At 55.8% G+C, this 21554-nt stretch overlaps 8 protein-coding genes across 8 annotated transcripts; 5 read left to right on the top strand and 3 right to left on the bottom strand.

Moving 5' to 3' along the window:
* Positions 1–181: 181 nt before the first annotated feature.
* CHGG_03861 (uncharacterized protein) lies at positions 182–1416 on the top strand (the record flags this gene model as incomplete). The annotated part of the gene is made up of 2 exons (XM_001223074.1): positions 182–1142; positions 1295–1416. 2 exons carry the CDS (start codon positions 182–184, stop codon positions 1414–1416), a joined length of 1083 nt encoding a protein of 360 aa, XP_001223075.1.
* A 155-nt stretch (positions 1417–1571) lies between these two features.
* CHGG_03862 (uncharacterized protein) lies at positions 1572–3251 on the bottom strand (the record flags this gene model as incomplete). Its single annotated transcript, XM_001223075.1, has 2 exons — positions 1572–2778; positions 2830–3251. The coding sequence occupies 2 exons, from the start codon at positions 3249–3251 to the stop codon at positions 1572–1574; spliced, it is 1629 nt and encodes a 542-aa protein (XP_001223076.1).
* A 334-nt stretch (positions 3252–3585) lies between these two features.
* Positions 3586–5991, top strand: CHGG_03863 (uncharacterized protein; the record flags this gene model as incomplete). The annotated part of the gene is made up of 2 exons (XM_001223076.1): positions 3586–5595; positions 5662–5991. The coding sequence occupies 2 exons, from the start codon at positions 3586–3588 to the stop codon at positions 5989–5991; spliced, it is 2340 nt and encodes a 779-aa protein (XP_001223077.1).
* A 1182-nt stretch (positions 5992–7173) lies between these two features.
* On the top strand, positions 7174–8046 carry CHGG_03864 (uncharacterized protein; the record flags this gene model as incomplete). Its single annotated transcript, XM_001223077.1, has 2 exons — positions 7174–7872; positions 8023–8046. 2 exons carry the CDS (start codon positions 7174–7176, stop codon positions 8044–8046), a joined length of 723 nt encoding a protein of 240 aa, XP_001223078.1.
* Positions 8047–9842: 1796 nt separating this feature from the next.
* Positions 9843–10885, top strand: CHGG_03865 (uncharacterized protein; the record flags this gene model as incomplete). The annotated part of the gene is made up of 2 exons (XM_001223078.1): positions 9843–10452; positions 10509–10885. The coding sequence occupies 2 exons, from the start codon at positions 9843–9845 to the stop codon at positions 10883–10885; spliced, it is 987 nt and encodes a 328-aa protein (XP_001223079.1).
* Positions 10886–11691: 806 nt separating this feature from the next.
* CHGG_03866 (uncharacterized protein) lies at positions 11692–13046 on the bottom strand (the record flags this gene model as incomplete). The annotated part of the gene is made up of 2 exons (XM_001223079.1): positions 11692–11813; positions 11936–13046. 2 exons carry the CDS (start codon positions 13044–13046, stop codon positions 11692–11694), a joined length of 1233 nt encoding a protein of 410 aa, XP_001223080.1.
* Positions 13047–13642: 596 nt separating this feature from the next.
* Positions 13643–14831, bottom strand: CHGG_03867 (uncharacterized protein; the record flags this gene model as incomplete). The annotated part of the gene is made up of 3 exons (XM_001223080.1): positions 13643–13726; positions 13935–14236; positions 14744–14831. 3 exons carry the CDS (start codon positions 14829–14831, stop codon positions 13643–13645), a joined length of 474 nt encoding a protein of 157 aa, XP_001223081.1.
* A 4629-nt stretch (positions 14832–19460) lies between these two features.
* Positions 19461–20872, top strand: CHGG_03868 (uncharacterized protein; the record flags this gene model as incomplete). The annotated part of the gene is made up of 4 exons (XM_001223081.1): positions 19461–19620; positions 19777–20423; positions 20479–20599; positions 20730–20872. 4 exons carry the CDS (start codon positions 19461–19463, stop codon positions 20870–20872), a joined length of 1071 nt encoding a protein of 356 aa, XP_001223082.1.
* Between the last annotated feature and the right edge of the window lie 682 nt (positions 20873–21554).

Below are 21554 nucleotides of genomic sequence, written 5' to 3' on the forward strand. Positions count from 1 at the left end.
CTTGGCATGTACGAGGCCTCTTGGCCAACAGCCGATGGGACGCGATGGCGGGCGGCAGAGCAGCGCAATGACGGGGCGGGCATGCAGCTGCAGGCGAGTAGTTAAGCTTGGAGCGAAACCTCCCCGCCTCGCCTTCAGCCCGGAGAACTCCTCCCTCGTTCAAACATCAACACAACTCACAATGGCACCGTTTTTCGGCAAGAAACACAAGGAGGCAACCAAGGCAGGGAAGGAGGTAGAAAAGGCAGGGACAGGAAATTCCGCCGAACAATCGCAGCCGACCAACAACAGTGCAGCAGCCGCAGATGAAATTGCTCCCGCCATCCCAGCGCGCAATAACCCGGCTCCCCTCCTCAACCATGAGGATGAGCGCTTCCTGGAACGCCTGATATCAAACGACGATGACGACGACGACGACGCAAGCTCGCGGCCCCCTCTCCCGCCGCGCCCCAAAACCCCCGACCTAGTCTGGGAAGACAGCGATTCATTCTGCTTGCCCAAAACCGACGACGGAGCTACCTCCACGACTGCCACCACCACCACCGCCAGCGCCACACCAACCAAAAAGCCGAGCCGCTTCTCGCGCCTCTTCCACCGCAAACCGTCCACCTCCACCGCCCTCACGGTCCCCTCCGCCGCCGCTGCCGTCCCCCCAGAAGAAGCCGACCGCGAATGGGACGACCTCAACAACGTGCTCGCCCGCCTGGGCATCGAACCAACCGACGATACCGCTGCCGCCGCCACCACCGACACCACCAAAGACGCCAATCCCGCGGCCACCACCACCACCACCACCGCCCCCATCCCGGCAGCACCCAGCAAAACCAAAACCGCCGCGCTCGCCGCCTCCGCCGAAGTGCAATCACTCCTGCGGCAATTCGTTGTCGTCCTCAAGGACGTGATGCGCGGGGCGCCAACCGCCGTCGACGACCTCACGGCGCTTCTGGACGGGCGCAACGACGTGCTGAAGCGGGGGTTCGAGAAGCTGCCGTCGTCAATGCAGAAGCTGGTGACGCAGCTGCCCAAGAAGCTGACCAGCTCGCTGGGGCCCGAGGTGCTGGCGGCGGCGGCCGAGGCGCAGGGCCTGAAGCGCGACACGGACGCGAGCGGGCTGGCGCGGTTCCTGGTGCCCAAGAATTTGGGTGATTTGGTGCTGACGCCGGCGATTGTGAAGAGCATGCTGAAGGCGATCGTGAATGCGCTGAAGCTGAGGTGGCCCGCGTTTGTGGGCATGAATGTGCTGTGGAGTGTGGCTGTGTTTTTGTTGCTTTTTGTGTTGTGGTATTTTCATAAGCGGGGGAAGGAGGAGAGGGAGAAGATGGAGAGGGAGGCGGCTGGCGAAGGGGTGGAGGATGGGGAGGCGGCTGGCGAAGGGGTGGAGGATGGGGAGGCGGCAGGGAAGGAAGTGGTGGTTGAGCAGGACAAATTGGAGGAGGCCGAGGAGGGAGTGTCGAGTGCATTGGTGGTAGTGGAACCGCCTGCCGAGAGCCCGCGTTCGTGAGATACCCTAATGATGATGCCCTTTTTTTTCAGAGCTGGCGTTGATATCATAATTGTCGTTCTTATTTGCTTTAGTCGTCCTGGACTAGCTCTTTAATCTCGTCCCTCCCTGGCGCCACTGCCTCGGCCTTTTCGTCCCGGACCGATCGGTCAATGACCTTCTGGCCGTCTTGCATCCAGAACCCGACTTCGTCTACGATGTCGTAAACAATATCTTCGACGATCTGGTCATCGTAGCGCTCACTGACCGCTCGTATCTTCTCGATTTTCTTTGGCAACGGCCCATCAACATCCCCCATCTCTGTGTCCTCGGGCGGCGGCGGGTACCAGAAGTCAGGCCCGAAGTTCGTCTCAACCGCACCGCCCCGAAAGACGCTCACGGCCGGATAGTAGCCCAATGTCCCGTCATCGAGCGCCTCTCGCCCGCCCGTCTGCTGCGCCTGTCTCGAAGCCGGCGGAAGAAACGCCAGCAGATCCGTCCATGGCGTTCCCATAAACACGCCATTCTTGTAAACTTTGACGCACGAATTTGGGAGCGTGCGCAGTGCCGGGACCGGGTGGTTCGGGTTCGGTCCCTGGTGGCTGTGCCCTGGTCCCATTGGGGATGGGTTCATCAAATCCTCAAGCTCCTTAGTCGTGTGGTAGTCGATCTTCTCGAAGTAAATGTGTGCTTTGAACCGAATCGGGATGCGGTCGCGGATGATGTTTGGCGCTTCCGGGGCATGCTCAGACTCCTCATCCGCAAGGTCGATGGCCGGGTTGTATTGGCCTTGGACGATTTTTCGCTGCAGGCGCTCCGACGGTAGTTGGATCTCCATCCCGATCACGTCCCCTTCCTTGATGTCCTCACCCGCCGGAAAGAAGTCCTTTGGTCGTGACATGTGTACTTTCTGCCCCGCCGCATCCCTAATGCCGTAGCTGTATGCATCGAACCCGACCGGCGCATCCAGCGATGCTTCCCTCCTCGCAAACCCCACCCGAACATGGCCGTGTGATATCGGGTCGCCCTCCTTTCGCTCCTTCAAGATGCCCCGGGTAACCTTGCACTCCCAGTACCATCGTCCTTCCCGGACGGCGACGTTCGCGCGCGTCATACGGAAACCTTTGTCTGAGGTGACATGCATTCCATCTCGTGTGAAAAACATGTGTGATGCGGCATCCTCGAAGGCTATGTGGGCGCCGAAAGGCGGCGGTTCGGTATTTCTGTAGTAGAACATGGAGGGGAAGGCGGGGTCGGCGATGCAGTGGGTGTAGTGGAAGTTTTTCTTGTTGTAAACGCTGCGAATATTAGCAAAACGAGAGCTACGAAATACAGGATCGGGCACTTACTGATCCATCGTCTCCACGAACTCGATTGTCCTCCCCTCGGAGTCCTGTACTTCATGGTGACTCTGAAACACGGGACCCTTGGATAGCTCGAAATCGGTCGGTTTGGGGTGGGCGAGCTTGTATCGGTTGGGCGCCAACTCGCCGGGAGCTTCTCGCAGCTTCGGATCAGGTGTCGCTCTAGCACTCTCGGGGGCGCCTTTGGATTCCCTCTTCTTGAGAGACTCTTTCTTCGTTCGTTTTTCGCGCGCCATGACTTGGCTGTCGTCAATCTGCACCTGGGCTTTCTGAGCTTTCGGTTCTGGATTCAACGGTGACGATACGGCCGGGCTGTGGTCATCTTCGAGGGAGCGCTTCTGGGGGAGAGAGGAGGGGAAGACCGATGGCGTAGCCTCCCGTTGGGGAGAGGCTGCCTCTGAGGCCATTGCGTAATGCAAACAAAGAAAGATTAGGCTAGATCTTAAGTAAGCTGTTTATCTCAAAACTTGTTTGTTAAATTGAATTTTCGTGATTGCATGGTGCTTTGGTTGGCCGGCTTGCTTGTTTCAATTTCAAGGATCTCAGAGCTGTGAAACTACCTCCGAAGTATCGCGTATGGAACGCGACGAGGGTATGCGGACTCGAACTTGAGTGGGTCTGCAATTGCATCTTAACCAATCAACCCCCACATTGCCTGCCGCAACCCCAAATCCCGGTCGTGAGAGTTCAAGCCGCGCCACGATTTTCATCATCAAACATCAATCAACATCGACCATCAAGATGCCCGTCGTCAAGGGAGGCGTGTGGACCAACATCGAGGATGAAATCCTCAAGGCGTCCGTCAGCAAATATGGGCTGAACCAGTGGGCGCGCGTGTCGTCGCTGCTGGCGCGCAAGACGCCGAAGCAATGCAAGGCCCGGTGGAATGAATGGCTCGACCCCAGCATCAAGAAGATCGAGTGGAGCAAGGAGGAGGATGAGAGGTTGCTGCACCTCGCGAAGTTGATGCCCACGCAATGGCGCACCATCGCCCCTATCGTCGGCCGCACCGCCAACCAATGCCTCGAGCGGTATCAACGCCTCCTCGACGAGGCCGAGCAGCGGGAAGGGTCCTCCTTGGGCTTGATGGGCCCGGAAGGCGGCGAGACCCAAGCGCCTTCAGCCGATGACGTTCGCCGCCTGCGCCCAGGCGAGGTCGACCCAGATCCCGAGACGAAGCCCGCCCGGCCCGACACGATTGATCTCGACGAGGACGAGAAGGAGATGCTCAGCGAGGCCCGCGCCCGCTTGGCCAACACTCAGGGTAAAAAGGCGAAGCGAAAGGCTCGTGAGAGGCAGCAGGAAGAGTCACGACGGCTAGCAGCGTTGCAGAAGCGGCGAGAGCTCAAGACAGCCGGCATCAACATCAAAGTCACGACGCGCAAGAAGGGGCAGATGGACTACAACGCCGATATTCCGTTCGAAAAGAAAGCAGTACCCGGCTTCTACGACACCACCGATGAAATCTCACGCAACGAGTTCCAGCGAACCCACTTTGACCCGAAAAAGCAACAAGTCGGCAACAAACGGAAGGGCGAGGAGGACGGTGACGTCGACCGGAAGCGAAGGAAAAACGAGAAGGATGGGCCGTCTGCGTCTACTCAAGCTGCTATCAAAGCCGGCCAGATGCAGAAGATCCGCGAAGCCGAACAAAGCAGCAAACGGAAAGCCCTATCGCTACCAGCGCCGCAGGTCGGCGACGGGGAGTTGGAGGAGCTTGTCAAGATGGGCATGATTGGCGAGCGGGCGAGCGCGTTGGCTCGTGACAGCGATAATGATGCCACGCGAGGGTTAGTTGGGAACTACTCGACTCTCAACACAAACGCCCCCATCAGGACACCCCTTGCGCCGGCTCAGGAAGACCACATTGCGAACGAGATCCGCAACATTCGGGCGTTGACGGAGACCCAATCGTCATTGCTAGGTGGTGAGAACACACCCCTCCATGAAGGGGCTGGGTCTACAGGATTCGAATCAGTCGCGCCTCGGAAGCAGGTTGTCGCTACACCAAACCCCCTAGCAACGCCTCTGCGGTCCGCTGCCAACGGCGTCGGCGCCACACCACTTCGAGTCGGGCAAACACCGCTCCGCACGCCCCGCGATACCTTTGCCCTGAATGCGGCCGACAAGGATATGGACATGGTTGGGGGAACCCCAGCAGACATTAGAATGCGGGATCTATCCCTGCGCCATCAACTCAAGCAGCGCCTCGCCGCCCTGCCCAAACCCAAGGAAACGGATTGGGAGCTGGAGCTGCCAGAGGACCAACAAGAACCGTTAACGGCTGAGCAAATGGAGGAGGATGCCGCAGAACGTGACCGGCGGGATCGGCAGCTCCTCGAGGCGCAGGAAATGCTAGAGCGCAAGCGGCGAACGCAGGTGATGCAGCGAGACCTACCGCGAGCCATAGAAGTCGACTACAACGAGCTTGTACGGGCGGCTTCTAAAATCGACGACCCTGCCCAGGCTCTTGTTGCGCGCGAGGCAGCTCTGCTTATGGCGCACGACGCGAGCAAATACCCGCTCGCTGGTGCTCCTCCAGTCAAACCAATCCCCCTCCCCGAAATGGACGACCCTGCTCTAGCAGAAGCGCGCCTCCAGGTCCTCCTCGAAATGAAGTCTCAGCTAAAGCCCGAAGAAATCGAGGCCGTCTGGAACAAGGAGAACAGCAACTCCCTACTTCTCGGTCTCGGTTGCTACGACGACGATGACGAGGAGGACCAGGTCTCCACCATGAAGGCCGCTCTCGATGTAAGCCTCTCCCCTCTCCTTTTGCTCCCTTGCCCCTTCCCATCGCCACACGCTAACCCACCCCAGTCTGCCGTCGACGCCCTCCTCGCCTCAGCCGAAAAAGGCAACAAGCTCGAGAAGAAACTCGGCCTGCACCTAGGCGGGTACAAAAACCGCGCCGAGATGCTGCGCGGCAAGGTCGGCGAGGCGCACGCCGCGCTGGAGAAGGCGCGGAACGCCCTGGCCGGGTTCAAGATCCTGGAGGCCAGCGAGCAGCAGGCCATCCAACGGCGGCTGGCGGCGCTGAGGGCCGAGGTGGCGTTCGTGAGCACGCGGGAGAGGGAGGCGCAGGAGCTGTATCGTGGTGTCAGGGCTGAGTTGGAGGAGTTGAGGATTGCGGTTGGGGATCGGACGTAGGGTGGCGGCGTGTTTCTGGGTTGGGAGGTAGATGGGCAGGGATGGAAAATTAGGGTGGGTGGGGATAGGGATGTGTGTGTGTGTGTGTGTGTATGGATATAGATGGCTGGAATCAGGCTTGGTATCGACCGGTGGTACCATGAGCACGAGGGCGTTTGGTTTTAGATTGTTGATGTCGTAATAAGATGTCCGGCCGGGGACTCTGAGTGTCTGTTATTGTCTAGTCTCTTGGCTGCTTCTGTTGTCGCAAGGGCAAGAGGGAAACCATCCGATGCTTTCCTTACCCTCGCTCATACTTCATCCTGACATGTTAAGTCGGCTGTCCCACTCTAGAGGCTTACTGAAAATCAAAAACCACTTCAATTTCATCTCACAAAAGCCTGCGTTCGTCGTCTACCACCTTCTGCATCACTCAACGGCTGATCCAGTACCCTCGGCGCTTTCCGGAGTCCCGACGACAAAAAGGGTGTCCCTAGCCATGACCCTTACCGGCTACGGTTGGGCCGTCCCGCGAAGCCCAACACCAAGGAGCTTCGAGGGCTAGATGATAACTGTTAAGCGGACCCGAGCACCCAAACTGGGAGACATGGCTGTTCGTTCTTTCCATCTTGGGATTGTGGGATCCAGCGGCTCGGGATGGAAGTTGGCCGCGGTCAACTTCCAGTCGGGCAGTGACTCTCCACGGGACACCCATCCATATTTTGACTTCGGTCAACCAAGCAACAACCAATAACGAAAATAGGTAACCCCTCACCCACCTCGAACATGCGGCCAGGTACCTAGATCGCTACCGACCGCGAAGGAACTTCCCATACGTACTACCGTCACACCATTATCAACTATGATGGAGGTAATGCCGATGATCTTTTCCCGTCAGACCAAAACTGGTTCATTGGCCCGGTCACAATAAACTGGTTTGTCCGCCCTTTATTCCGCCAGCAGATAGATCACCACTACTTTGGTCCGGTTACGATCAATTACATCGGCCCCGGAACCTACGGCGCAACAATACCTAGGAGGCAACAGTATTTATTCGCCGCGCCCGTGGTCATCAACTACATCCCGGGCGTTGCCCGACAACCGAATCAGCCTCTCGAGAGCCGGGACGACGGGGCCCACGAGCACGCCCCCCACGGATACACTTACAACAGTCTTGCTCGCGACGCGCCGGTCCCGGGCTGCATGCCGGTACCTTTTCGCGGGTACTGTCGTGCCTTGACCTGGGACGATCTGATGCAAGCGAGGCAACTCCTGTGGGGAGGAGGGTCTCCGGGGGCCCAGCTTCAGATAACCAACGGTGGTGATCTGGAAATGGATGACGGTGGTTATCCGGGACCAGCACTTGACGGTGGTCACCAGGGCGGTAACGACGACCATCCGGCGGCGAACGACGGCAACCATCCGCTAATGATCGACGGACTCCCTCCGGTGATGAACCGCGGTGACCACCCCGATATAAACGATGGCGACCAGCCAATGGTCAACAATGGTGGCCACCTGGTGGTAAATAACGGTGACCATCCGGTGATAAACGACGGCGACCATCCGGCGATAAACGGGTTGGTGAACAACGGCGATCACTGGGGCATTAGGATCAACCCTCGAGTAGACAACGGCAACCAGCCGGCGATAAACGGGGTGGTAAACCACGGCGACCATTGGGGCATTAGGGTCGATCCTCTGATGAATGACGGCGACCATCCTGTGGCAAACAACGGCGACCATCCAGCGATGAACGACGACGACCATCCGGCGATAATCGGGACGGCAGCCTACCGCGACCACTGGGGTCTTAGGGTTGGCCCTCTGGTGGTGAATAACCGTGCCTCTGTGGTGGTGAACGGTGGTCATCTGGTGGTGAATAGTGGTGCCCATGTGATGGTGAGAAACGGTGGCCAACTGGTGGTGCGTAGCGGTGGCCACCTGGTGGTGGGCAACGGTGACCAACTGGTGGTGAACAATGCTGGTCAACCGTCGCAGAATGAGCTGATGAGAGAACCTTTTCTGACACAGCCACCATCCCCTATACAGCCTCCATCGCACAATGGCGAATGAGTTGCTGGTGGATGGCGTGTGGAGGATAGAGTAAGCAGGGCAGCAGGTATTGCCATCAAGCCAACTGCTCAGAATTCCCGGCTTTGGACTTGAGAAAGGGATGGATGGGCGTGGACCAGAGAAATGGAGTAAACAGCATGCAAATAGCGTCGTAGAAATCTAGCCGTACTAGCAGCGCACCATGCTTAATTCAACTGGTTCAAGGTTGTACACAGTAGTAGGCCATGTTCTTTCCCCACATCCATCTTGTTTACAGTTCGAAGGGGTGAGATACTGGCACGCCGTTAAACCACTGTTATTAGACACTAACTAACCAATCATAATGGTAAACCCGGCGCATACATCATGGATGTCAGCCATACCGGTACTTCACATCCGCATAACGCGATGGCGACAAACAATCAAGACCCGCTCTTCAATTTTCCCACCCGCGCCGACTCCGCAACCGCTACCCGCGCAGCATGCACGACGAGGACTGGTGTGAGAATGTGAGTTTCCAGCGACTCCAGTATCATCGATTCATCATCATCATGATGTCTGAAATGAAGGGAGATTTCGGCTCGCCACTGCAGCTCGGATTTAACTAGGTAATAAAACGCGCGCACAACCTACCATGATCTCAAAGTCAAGCTTCTGTTCCGGCCCTGACTACCCAAAAAGTCGTCCCTTTCCCAAACTGATATTTTCAACGGCCATCCCACCGCTAACACCTTGACCGGCGCCTCTCCACCGCTCTTGGCGCGTGTCAACCCCGGCTTCCTGAAATTGGTGTGGGGGAAGTCCACGCGATTGGTGGGGCCGAGGGCAACCGCTCCCTCGGAATCTTGCCACGCCGTCTTCTTGATCGACCACTCATCACCGATATTTATTATCGAGATACCCAAAACTCAAGTTGCCAAGTACCCGGTCAACCCGGTATTCAAACCCTCGCCTCTTCAACTTGATATCAACCAGCAAACACTCGCAACAGTCAACAGTGGACTCAACTCACTGTACTCACATGCCCACGGCGGGAATACTTCCCACCTAATTTTGCTTTTGGAAACGGAGAGCGAAACGAATCAATTAGATCATGACGTCGAGACTCGCTGTTAACACAGTCGACACCTTCGGAGACAATCCCTCTCCGAGATGTGAGACATAACAAAGTGCTAAAAAACCGGACTGTCCGCCATGGCAAATGCCGTTTTTCTAGCCTCCATCCGGGATAAGCGCTGACCCAAAGCTCCCAACTAAACACACTAGCGGCGCCTCCACACGAAGATCCTTCATCAGGCTTGCCGCCTTTTGGGTGATTGAGTTGGGGCTGGCTGTCATCGGGTGCAAATCATGTCCCAGTTGTCTGCTGGTCTTGATCGAGCATCATTCCTCCAGGGGATATGTGCGCCCCTCCGAGGGGCATCTCGTGCCATGACTCGCCAAGGATCCCGCCTTTCATTGCTGTCCCATAGTTAAACCGCTTCCTCCTTTTCTTATACCTTGCGCGAGGTGTGCCTTTGCAAACGGTTTCCACGTGGCCCCCTACACCCAAAAGGCAGGTGATTCTGACAATTGGAGCTAGGCGCCGAAGGCAGCACCGTATCTATGAACCAAACCCCGGAACAATTCGCCGTCGTCTCGGTCCCTCTGACTCCGGAGCAACTGGCCGCTCTTCCGCACGACAATGCCGCCCCAAAGCTCCTTGCCAGCATCTGGTCACAAGCGCTTCTTTCCACAATATTTCTCTCTCTGCGAATATATTGCCGCTTGCTAAAACGACGGAGTCTGTGGTGGGATGATGTAATTCTCATAGCTTCATGGGTATGCTCATCGCCCCTCCCCCTGTGCTTTTCCTCAGCCATACTCATTCATTCAATAAGGTCTGCATCATCATCGAGTCGTCGATCCTCAGTTATGCGACTAGTTTAGGCTATGGGCTGCACATCTGGGACTTTGACATGCGCAACATAAACACGCTACTCTTACCCGCCAACGTGGCCGGCACCTTCTCCGTGACCGCCGCTGTCTGGAGCAAGACATCGTTCGGCCTGACACTTCTGCAAATAACGGACGGCTGGTACAAAAAGGTCACCTGGTTTTGCATCATCTCCATGAACGTCGCCATCACCGTATCCGCGCTCTTTCCCTGGATCAGCTGTATGCCGATCCACAAAGCTTGGGACATGACCGTCGAGGGCACATGTTGGGACCCCAGAATCGTCGTCTACTACAACCTCTTCTCCTCCGGCTACTCGGCGTTGATGGATTTTACCCTGGCGCTGCTTCCGTGGAAGTTTTTGTGGGGTTTGCAGATGAAGCGCAAGGAAAAGCTGGGCGCTGGTCTTGCAATGAGCATGGGCATATTCGCCGGTGCCACCGCCGCCGTCAAGACCAGCAAGATCCCGAGGCTGCTGGCGCCAGATTTCGGTAATCAGCCCTCCCTAACTAGACAGCCTGGGACCCAATCGCTAACAAACTTCTAGCGGAGGGGATCACGCTCTGGATTTGGGGCAACGCCGAGGTCTGCTCCTCCATCATCGCCGCCAGCATCCCAATGCTCCGTGTGCTGTTCCGCGATGCCAAAACATCTCTCCAACACCACCACCGCACGCCAAGCAGCTTTTATGACAAGGAGATGGGCATCGGCAGCAGCAACAACCACAGTAGACGAACCGCTACGAGCAGACCTCCTCTGCCGGGCAACAGCGATCATGACCTACACCTGCAGAAGTCGGTTGACGACCGCAGCGACCGGAGCATGCTGGGTGATGATGGGGAGGGGCTGCAGACGGAAGACGGGATTCTGCGGGTGACGGATATTACGGTGGAGTATGATAAGAGGTCAATCGCGACAAAGTAATGGGAAACGCTAGAAGGGACTTGGGATAATTAGAAAAATAATACCTACCTAATAATACCGTGAAAATGGTCATGTTCAGTGTTGGCTGGGCACAACAGCGCTCTTGGAGATGGATCCAACCACTGCCAACCCTCTCATCAGTTTGCAGGATTACCAAATAAATCTGAACACCAATCCAAACAACCAATCAGCCGCGAATGTGGTGGCGTTAACTATGGCAATGACCTGCAGTGAAAAATCTAATGTTTCGCTGATAAGAAAAAAGAGAAAGAAAAAAACTGCTTGGGAGGGAAGGATGGAGTCGGACCCACTTGCCGGATCAGGAGCCACATGGCCGGTCATTGGCCAGCTCGACTCTGGGAAGGCTTCTCGCTTGAGGAGTCTGAGCCCCCAACATTGTCCGGGGATGTTCTGAGCGGGGACGCCCGCCTAGAACGGCGCAAACCGGCCATCTCCTCTCCTTCGGTGAGGGCCGATCGGACTCATCGGAGGGGGGCTGGTCGATGAGCCTTTGCCCATGTTAACTACATTGCCTTTTTTTCATTTTTATTTTCTTTTCTTCTCGCGATTGATCTTCCCTCTTCCAGGCACACACAGACCTTAACAATTAATGACTAATTTACGCCCAAACCGAGAGATAAGAAAAATGTAGGTAGAATTACCTCGTCATAATTATCCTCAATCTTCTTCTAGATTGCCAATTCTCTACCTTTGTCTATGCTCTTTGCTCTTCCTATCGCCTCGAGCTACTCGCTAGAACACCAGTCCTTCTCTCGCCTTTCCCCGCTGACCCACCATGCCGCAATCTAGTAGACGTACTTGGAAAGATCCCTTTTCTTCGGAGCTCTCGTTCTACTATCGCTCTTCTTAGCCTTTTCGTCTTTCTTCCGCAGCGGAAGGTACGGGGCCGCCGCCCATCTCTGCTCTCCTGTGCCACCCATCTGTCAGCTTGCCACTCCAACCAACACCTGATGCAACAGTCACCCAAGCCACCACAACCCAACCACGCCAACACCAAACAAAAAAAACAAAAAAAAAAAAAACACGTACCGTTCCCCGCAAGCGGGGGGATATACTCCCCAAACTGGTCACTGGCCGGCCGATACGACGCGCCCTGCACGGCATCACACTCAACATACACCAGGAGGAAATACCTTTCGGGGCTATCCTCAAACGTCCAGCCGCGCGCCTGCGCCCCGCGCGCCAACTTGGCCAGGTAGCGCTCGCGTGGCCGCTGCGTGGTCTCGCACAGGGCCGGATCCGGATCCAGCTGCTCCACGACGGGGCTCGTGTCCTGGTGGAACGTGCGGATGTCGCTGTCGGCCAGGTTGAGCAGCGCCCGCAGCCGGTACCGCCGCTTGAGCACCACCGGCGCGAGTGTCCCGTCGCGGAGGACCCGGTGGTTGCAGGGTCCGTGGAGGGTCAGCGTGCGGATGCTGGCGAGGGGTTGCCCGCCGCGCGTGATGATGGGGATGATGGGGGGGAAGAGCCCCGCGAAGGCGACGCTGGAGCCGTCGATGGTGTGGATGCCGAGTTTGCGGGAGAGGTGGTGGCTGAGGTTGAGGTGTCGGCCTTGGTCGGGGGGTTGGAAGGGGGGGGTGGGCAGCGCGAATTTGTCGTCGAGGTTGTAGGGTTCCCAGGAGGTCGCGCCGGGTTTCTTGGCCCAGGTTTTGCGGCGGAAGAAGGAGAGGGTGGGGTGCGACCAGAGGGTGTCGGTGATGAGCGGGTGCCAGATCAGTTCGCCTAGGGTTACGTCGACCCGATGAAGCTGGATGGTCGCGATTGGGTAGAGGAGCTCGAGGAGCTTGCCCTTGACGATGTAGTCATCGACTTGGCTCCGGCCAAAATCGTGAAATGCCAAGGTAAAGAGCTGGTGGTCGCGGATTTGCCAAAAATCGGGGTATGCTGCGAGGAGTTGGCGGAGCAAGATGATGAGGGAGTCGAAGGCAGGACCGTTCGCGCACGAGTTGCCAATAGCTTCGGCGCGCTGATCGGTGTCGGCCCGGAGGAAATGCGACCTGAGAATTCTGGGAACTACGCCATTCGGGAAGGGAAGTTGGGTGGCAAGAGTTAGTGCGATTCGCCGATCCGACTTGTAATCGGCTGGCGTTAACTTTAGCAAGTCTCGATAGTAACCCTTGATTGACGCGGTCACCGACATGGCGATGCTGGCCCTCTAGGTTTTTGAAGAATTGAGAATACTGAAGGAGATGGCGTGAGATGCATGGGCCAACCGAACCCTGATATTTATTTGATTCATTTCCATCTCGTCTTTCGTTTTTCGGTTGCCGTTTGGCAGTGCGCTGCCGTCACTTGGTCATGCTTCGTTTGCACGCTCGCACAGGCCACGGGTTGCCGCAGGCAGGCCGGCATTGGTGATATTAGCTAGAATCCAACTTGACATCTGACAGATTGAACGGTTACGGAGACAACCTAACGTAACAGGGGAGGGAATAATCACGGCCATTGGCTGAAACGCAACGAAAACATGAATTTGATCACGTTCCAGTCTAACTGTCTAATAAAATTGCTGGCGTCGCTTCGTTCGTCAGTCGCGCGGCCCTTCGCTACGCTACGGGGCGCTTCCTTCCTCTCTCCCGCTCCTGGCAATTTTCCTGTCCCTCTCCGGAGGACAATCCGGGTTAGGGTTGAATACGGGAAAGGCGAAGCGCCAATATCTGTCCGTCGGCCAACAACTCCAGACACTTGACCTTCTCGTCACACTTATACCAATCATTTCTATTATATTCTAAGTACTCATGCCTCTACACTCTCCTCGTCGCTACTTATAAACCCACTTAACTCCTCTGAAGGATCCACCCCCGCCACAGCATCTAACGCCTGCAGTCGCCTAGTAGCGTGATCCAATAACTTCAACCCCATGGCTCGTGATGGTGTCTCGCGATAGACCCTGCTGCGGTCGAAGGGCCGCTCAAACATCAGCCCGCCAAGTGTCTTTACTCGGGAAACGGCCACGTAGGAGAGGCCAGAAGCAAACTCTGGCGCAGAGATATCGCAGACGACTTTGTCCAGGGTGATGCCCTGTGACTTGTGGACAGTGATCGCATAGCTGACCAACAGCGGGAACTGCTCTCTTGAACATGAGTTGGCGCCGACCATGAAGTCCTGCCGCACTCGGAGGATGGGAACAACCGCGGTTGCAAACGCCGTCCGCCATGAGTTTGATGTCGAACCAACGCTCCTTGCAACGCAGGCATCGCTGCATCTTCTCTGCGGCAAGCGCTTCGTCGAACTCTCTTTTCGTCGCCATGTCTTCGGCTAACAGTGGCGTCTCCTGGTCGTCGCCTGTGAATCGGGGGCCGGGTTCGTCGAATTTACGTGGAGGATTCTCTTCAGGGGGGGGTTTGGTTGCGTGGGCGACCGACAGGATTGCGTTCTAGTTCGAGGGCGTCCATAACGGCGTCCGCGAGACCGGGCGCAAAGACGCAGACGGAGGGGAACGGCGCTTGGGAGGGCGTCCGCGGCGGGGAAGCTGTGGTGGTGTGTGCTGCAAAGCATCCGCGTCGCCTTCCAAACCCTCTTCGTCAGGCGCTGGCCCGAGCAGTCGCCATATCTGGAGTATCCGTTGCAACTCGGCCGCCTTTGGGAAACATGCTAGCAAGGACGCCATGCGTGAGGTTCTGGCGAGGTGCGGGCACGAGAGGTCGTAGTGCAGGTATTGGAGCAGGCGCAGAGCTTTCCCGGCCGATTACCTGCAATGATGCAATGCTGGCTCGGGATAACTATGGTATGCTGCGACGGTTTAGGTAAGGCAAAGAAACGAAGTCAGGACAGGGTTTACTTGAAGCTTCCGTTTGTTCCGGCATTCTAAACACTGTATAACAACCTTCCCATTACCGCGAAGGTCATGAAACTGGCCGATGTCTTTTTCGGTGCGGCATCCACGACACATCTTGCGCGCCACCGGTGCGGCGCTGTTGTCCATGATAACTGTCAACCCCGCCCATAGCGGAAGTAAAAGTGTTTCGCGACAATCGACAAACACTTCGTTCGCGAGAAATCAATTGAACGCGCAAGGTGATGAGGCACGGACCCAGGTCCCAAAACTTTGACCAATCCCCGATGGACGATAAGGCAGGTTAAGACCCGCAATTAACTTATCACTTTCCCATAGTAATTTCCAAAAGTTTGAGCGCAATATTGTCCTCCGGACAGGATGATGGTCCAAGGGGCAGTGACGTTATTGCACTGCCTAGCGAGGAAATGTGGCTTTTCCGAATCGGCTTGGAATAATATTCATCAGCTATCAATTCACCAGGGAATCCGACAGATGACCTGAGGCAAATAAGTAAGTCAGGTAGGTAGGGATCTGAATAGATCAGTGCCCCGATGGCTGGGGTGTGATACCGTAACTCGTCACCTACCTAGGTATTTTTTCGCGGATTGAGTCATCGCTCCGAAACTGCAGTGTGCGACAAGAAAGGAGAGAACGAACATGTTTTTTGCCAACAATTCAACTAATTTATACAAGTTCGAGAAGGTTCAGAAAAGAAGACAAATGTATCGATGCCTCAACGCGTTTTATCTGCGTCACCAATCGCGTAGTTAGTGGAATTGGATACTAAGTTAGATAGTTAGATCCATCAGAGAATATATTTAAGAAGCCCGCGCATGCGGTGGCGTGATTGATATGACTAGCCATTTCTATTTTTCTGTTCGTTTTCTCTTTTCCAACCTGGTGTGGGCGCCAAGACGGCCCTAACATTTGCTACACAGTGGATTCGGCTCCCACTAACCAACTAGTTACATAGTTAACTATATAATCCACGAAGTGCATCTAACACGGCATTGCTACTCGCCAGAGTCAACACCAAAGTCAACACCAAAGCACTTAATTCAATCTATCTGTACAACATCTGAATACCGCTTTGCACACGCGCGAGGGGTTCTTATATGGCCAACCTCCCCGCAAGCTGTACATTGACTTTGCCGCTTAGCCCGTTTCCCCTGCGTTACCTCGACCACCTCAAACTCACTAGGCTCACGTTTCGTACTTGAGGCTGGGAGACTGCTTTTCGTTGCCCTTGGCTCGATACGGCGGGGCCCGAGGAGTTGAAGTGGAGCCCCGTCGCGTATTAAGTGCCAGTGCGAATGGAAGTCTTCAAGAAGAAGAGGCTCCTGACGTCCAGTGAGGACATGTACACATGGAAGTCCGTAGACACGTGTAAAAGTACCTGTGCAAGTAGGTGACGGAGAAGGGTTTTTCCACTGCAATTGCCGTTGCTCCTCAACTTTCCGTAGTGCTTCATGCGAGACCCAGCCTTGGACCGCCTTATATAGAGCCTTGTCGAGCTCAAGGGGTATACGGATCTGTTGTTTGGCTTGGTTGGACCGTAATTCAGAGAGCTGGTTGATCAACGCAAGCCAAATTGCCTTCCACGCTTCAAAGAGGTCAAATGTTAACCTCTTGAGGTACGACTTAAGAAGCGCGTGGATCCCTTCAACACGAGAGGTAGCTGTATTTCCGAAATGAGCTTACAGGTCTACCCACGCAGAGACAAGCTTCTCTTTATATGGTAGCAGCCACGTCTCCTTAAGATAGCCAACCTGTGCAAGGTTCGTTGAACCGTACTTGTTTTCGAACTCCTTTAGACGCTCCTCGTATATCCCTTGAGTTGGCGAGTCAAGAATAGAGAACCAAAAAGCGTAGAACTCCTTCCACTCCTCAGCTTCTGGAAATGCTGGTTGGCACCGCGCAAGGACCGCCTTATTTGCATGCCAGGTACAGAGAGATGTTGTTGACGGAAAGATAGTTGAAGCTGCGTTGATGACTGCCTTGCACCGGTCTGTCAAAATGACAGATGGAAAGACTCCACCACACTGCTCGTATAAGGTCTTCAACCGCTCAAGGGCCCATGTATAGTCTTCTTCAGTCTCGCCGCTTAAAATGCAAAGGCAATACAAAAGGAGCGCCCAGTTGCATCCACGCCGATCATGTCAAGAAGTGGCATACCGTACTTGTTCGTCTTATGACGTACAGTCGAGAAGGAGGACTTCAGGGTACGCTCGAAGGTAGGCAAGAGAGCCGAGATCCGCAAAGAGAACTGCCGTTACATGTCTATCTGGCCCGTATTGTACACGGCTCCAAAAGCCCTCTTCCTCGAGCTAGTTTGCAAGCGCATGGATTAGGCTCTGGCCTTGACGAGAGTCCCGGCGGACATCGGCGATACGGTTGTAGATGTCTTGACGTGTTGCTAAAGAACCGCTTTGCCGGACGACTGTCTGGATCTCCTTTGGCGCAAGGCCAGCGTCTGAGAGTGCTGGTAATTGTGATGTGCCGCCAGAGAGCTGTCGGTGGACAGGGTGCGCAGACGGATGCAGGCTTGGCTCGTGGTTGTGGATAACAAAACACCCCAGCCTTCGCTAGACTCCTTAGCGAGAACTGAAAAGGGACAATTCGTCATTCGAGTAGTCGTTTTCCTCTTTCCTTCGCAGTGAGTCGCCGAGACGAAGGTGGTCGGCGGCTGACGATCCGGGACATGCGTAGTAAACTTTTATAGACGGCAGATAGGTATCTGTTCACGGATTGCGATCTGAATCCGAAGCGTATATAGAATGTCCCAACTGCAATCGCGACGGGGAAAGCAGATGATCCAAAGATTGGACCCTGGAGCCGTCGCCGCCTCGCGCCTCGCCGCCTCGTGATGGGATCTCCCAACGCCGCTCGCGGTACCCCAGCCTGCCTTCGCTTTCCCCAGCCAGAGCCATCATCGTTGAACGACGTCTTGCGGCAAAATAACCGGGATCGTTTATTTGTTGGCCCCTCACGATGGACGTTACAACACCTGCAGCTTCTTGGCTGTCGATTCCTTCTCCGGAAAATAGAACCGAAGTCTCGGACAACGGAGACCAAGAAAAATAAGATGATGGGCAACCGCGATCTGGCTTTATATCTCTTTCGGGGCCTATAATGTCGGCCTCTGCAGGCAGGTGCCCCCGGCGACTTTGTTGAATCTTGCTAATCTTCTTTTTAACTTGTTAGCCCGGAACTGACCTTCCACTTCAATCAAACGGCCGTACACGACCATACGAAATACCAATGCTAGCCGTTGCTTATGGCAATCTCGCCCGGACCTCGACGGTCTTGACCCGCGATGGGATGGTTCAATCTTCCGTCGTCGACTAAAGTGCCAGCCCCGTTACCAACCCACAAACAAGATAGAAGATCCATACATCGTGGCCGTCCTGATCGCTCTTGGTCAAGCACAACGACGGCCTCGCAGCACCGCGACATACTTCAAAGTAATTGAACCCCCCCCCCCATATATTGATCCAGTCAATTCTGGACCTTATACTAATGAAGAGTCCGAAGACTCATGTTTTTAAAGATCCTTGGGACGGCCCACGTGTCTTGTACACGGCTCGCTTCCCGGCAGCGTTTCTCGATCGGTTCGACTACCCGTCCAAATATTTCCCAAGCAACCCGGTCATCATCTCCTATTGCTTCGTCCTACCTGAACCTACAGAAGAAGTGCTCCAAGCGATAAAAGAGATGATCTTCCTAATGTCAGATGATGGCCAGCAGGGGAAAACGGAGCGGCCACCAAAGGAGACTGAGGAGCCTTGAAAGAGTCTCAGCAGTGCCCGACAACCGTGGTTACTGCTGGACGAGTGATTACGCGAGACAACCCATTCTGGTACGAGCCATGAACACGAGAGCATGAGATCTCAACAGACAGTCAACCATCTGTAACCACCACTCCCTCTTTTTCATCCCTTCTTGTATGATACGGTGAGTTTGGAAGGGTTTCGCTGTTATTTGAATACTCACTAACTAACCGTGCCCAGACAACTTGGGAACCACAGGGTGCCGGTTGATGGATACTTCGCACTTCCGCAACATCGCTGTAATTCAACATACAACCCCAACCTCCTCGCAAATTTTGTCATCGCTTCGGCACATCCACCTGCTTGTGGCTCTTTTGGTCGTGATTGTCCTCTCGCTTCAGCATGCTGAGCTGCTGAAGTGAGACAATCCCACCGAGACGAGCGCTGATCACCACGATCCCGGCGGCCCCGACCAGGGGTGTCGTCATCATTACTCGAAAACCTGCCATGGCTTGATTCGTCTGAGCTGAAAAGATGCGCGGTGACAGATGCGCGCGACCTGCACGACCTGCAAGGGGGGGTGACACGTCTTAGACGACCTGGAAGTCGACGAGCAAGGAGCCAATCCCAGTACCCGGTTACCTGCCGAAGACAAATCGAGAGCTGCCCCGCGTGAAGCGGGATTGGGCCGTGCCGTGGCTGTCGCGATCGTCGATGCACCTGGTTGGGCAAAGATTTCCGTCGATCTCCGGACCGGTGGGATCGGCTGCAGGAAGATTTTGATAGTGACCTTTTGACAGCTCATCGTCACAGACTTCTGCGCGGGGGTTGCACGACGTCTATGTGCTCCGGTGAGGACATATAATGGCGGCCCATGCCCCCGTCGTGCGGAGAGCGGAGAAGAAGCCAGCGGTTGAACGACTTCCATCCTTGAACTTCCCAGACTACACTGCACAAGTAGTATCAAGCCCGCCCTTTGGTTCGCCTTCAGTGTCTTACTTTCACCATGCGTCTGTTCTCTTCGTTTGCGCTCACCGCGCTTGCTACCGTTGCCAATGGCGCTGCCGTGCCCCGCACTGAACCCGCGCCCGTCTACGACTACGATGCCATTGTCGTAGGTGGCGGTCCGGCCGGCCTCAGTGCTCTGAGCGGCCTGGCACGTGTCCGTAGGAAGGTCTTGCTCATTGACTCGGGGCGAGTACTCGCAATGGGGTGACGAGGCACATGCACGATGTGATCGGGTTTGATGGTAACGACGATCGCTCTTTTTCCTCCCTCTAATGCCATCCAAGTATTATGGTTCGACTGACATCACCACCCAGGCGTCACACCGGCCTACTTCCGCTGGGCCGCTCGCCAACAACTCTCTCACTACCCCACGGTAACCATGACCAACGGCACCGTGACCAAGATCACCCCCGGCGACGACCAAAACACGCACTTCATCGTCACCACCAACGGCCCTCGCAGCGCCGGCGAGGTCACCCTCACGGCGCGAAAGATCGTGCTAGCCACGGGCCTGCGCGACATCTTGCCCGAGACCCCCGGGGTGCGCGAGAACTGGGGCCAGGGCATCTTTTGGTGCCCGTGGTGCGACGGGCACGAGCACGCCGACCAGTCCCTGGGCCTGCTGGGCAGCCTGGACAACGTGCCGGGGGCGGTGCGCGAGATGGTGACGCTCAACTCCGACGTCGTCGCCCTCGTCAACGGCACCAACACCCCGGCCTTCCGCGCCGCCACCGACGCCAAGTTCGACAAGTGGGAGACCTACCTCGAGCTGCACAAGGTCCCCGTCGACAACCGTACCATCACCGCCATCACCCGTCTGCAGAGCGGGGAGAACCACGACGCCGACCCCAGCCTGCCCACCGTCCCGGAACATGATTTGTTCCGTGTCGATTTTGAGGAGGGCGAGTCCCTGTTGCGGGCCGCCTTTCTCGCCGCCTTCCCGTCCGAGCAGATGTCCAAGGTTGGCGAGGAGCTGGGTGTCCACCTCTACGGTGGGCCGTCTGGCGGCTGACCAGACCGCTGGCCTGATCACCAACATCCCTGGTGTGTACGCCATTGGCGATGCCAACTCGGATAACACAACCAACGTGCCGCACGCCATGTTCAGCGGGAAGCGCACTGCGGTGTACTTGCATGGTTAGTACTCCCCGGTTTGTTTGTTTTTATCGTGAGAATCCCGGATTGGTGTTTGCATCGGAAAATCAGTGCTGCACATGTTTCGTTTTATCATGGTTGATTGAGCTCTCGAAAACTAACTATGGTACAGTCAAGCTTGCCCGTGAAGACGGCGAGAGGGAGCTGAACGGCACCGTCGCGAAGAGGAGCCTCGACCATGCGGCGCGGTCCCTGTGGGACACCGTCAACGGTGCGCCTGGCGATATCCTCTACGCTGGCGAGTTTGACCAGTAGGAGATGCTAGGCGAAGGGAATCTGCCTCGGTCCCTGATCGCTAGTTGGGGCGGATGTTGTTCGCGTTAGTTAATGTTAATTTCAGGGGCTTCCAATCTACTCCGGCCTAACATTCTCCGTTGTTTTTCAAACCCTCGCATCGTGAAAGAGCCCAGCCCGCCTCCTGGCAAGCGGGACCGGTGTTGGTTCTATGGTACCGCTCTCTAATTGCTCGCTTCCGTTGTAGCCGGTCCCGGCAAATAAGGAGGCGAGGGTGATATGAAAGAGTGCGCACTGGTCACCCAAGACACTGGTCCCCTCGTGTTTCGGTCAGCATGACAGCGTAAAATAAATCGCCAGCGAAGGTCCTGCATTCAGATGTCGAGACAGAGTCGTGGTGGTTAGAATAAAGAAGCGGGCTTGTTGTTAAGTTTAGCAACATGCTTTGGCCGGCATGTGCATGGCGACGCCGTTATAGTAGCGGTAATATGCTTCTCTTTGGTGCCGTGGGCTGCTCCGCCAGCGTGGTAATTACATACGATATTAAAAGGGGGCCTTGACAGCCTGGGCGGCTGTGTGTTACGGTTCGTTGGGAGCTGGCCGGCTCGAGTGCTGTTTATCCATGGACGGAAAAGGATTCCGCTGTCATGCGTGTAAGACGGACGTACCTTAACACGATATGGAGAACGTGCATTGTACTTAA

Source organism: Chaetomium globosum, genomic scaffold (genome assembly GCF_000143365.1).
Source record: "Chaetomium globosum CBS 148.51 scaffold_4 genomic scaffold, whole genome shotgun sequence".
NCBI classification, from domain to species: domain Eukaryota; kingdom Fungi; phylum Ascomycota; class Sordariomycetes; order Sordariales; family Chaetomiaceae; genus Chaetomium; species Chaetomium globosum.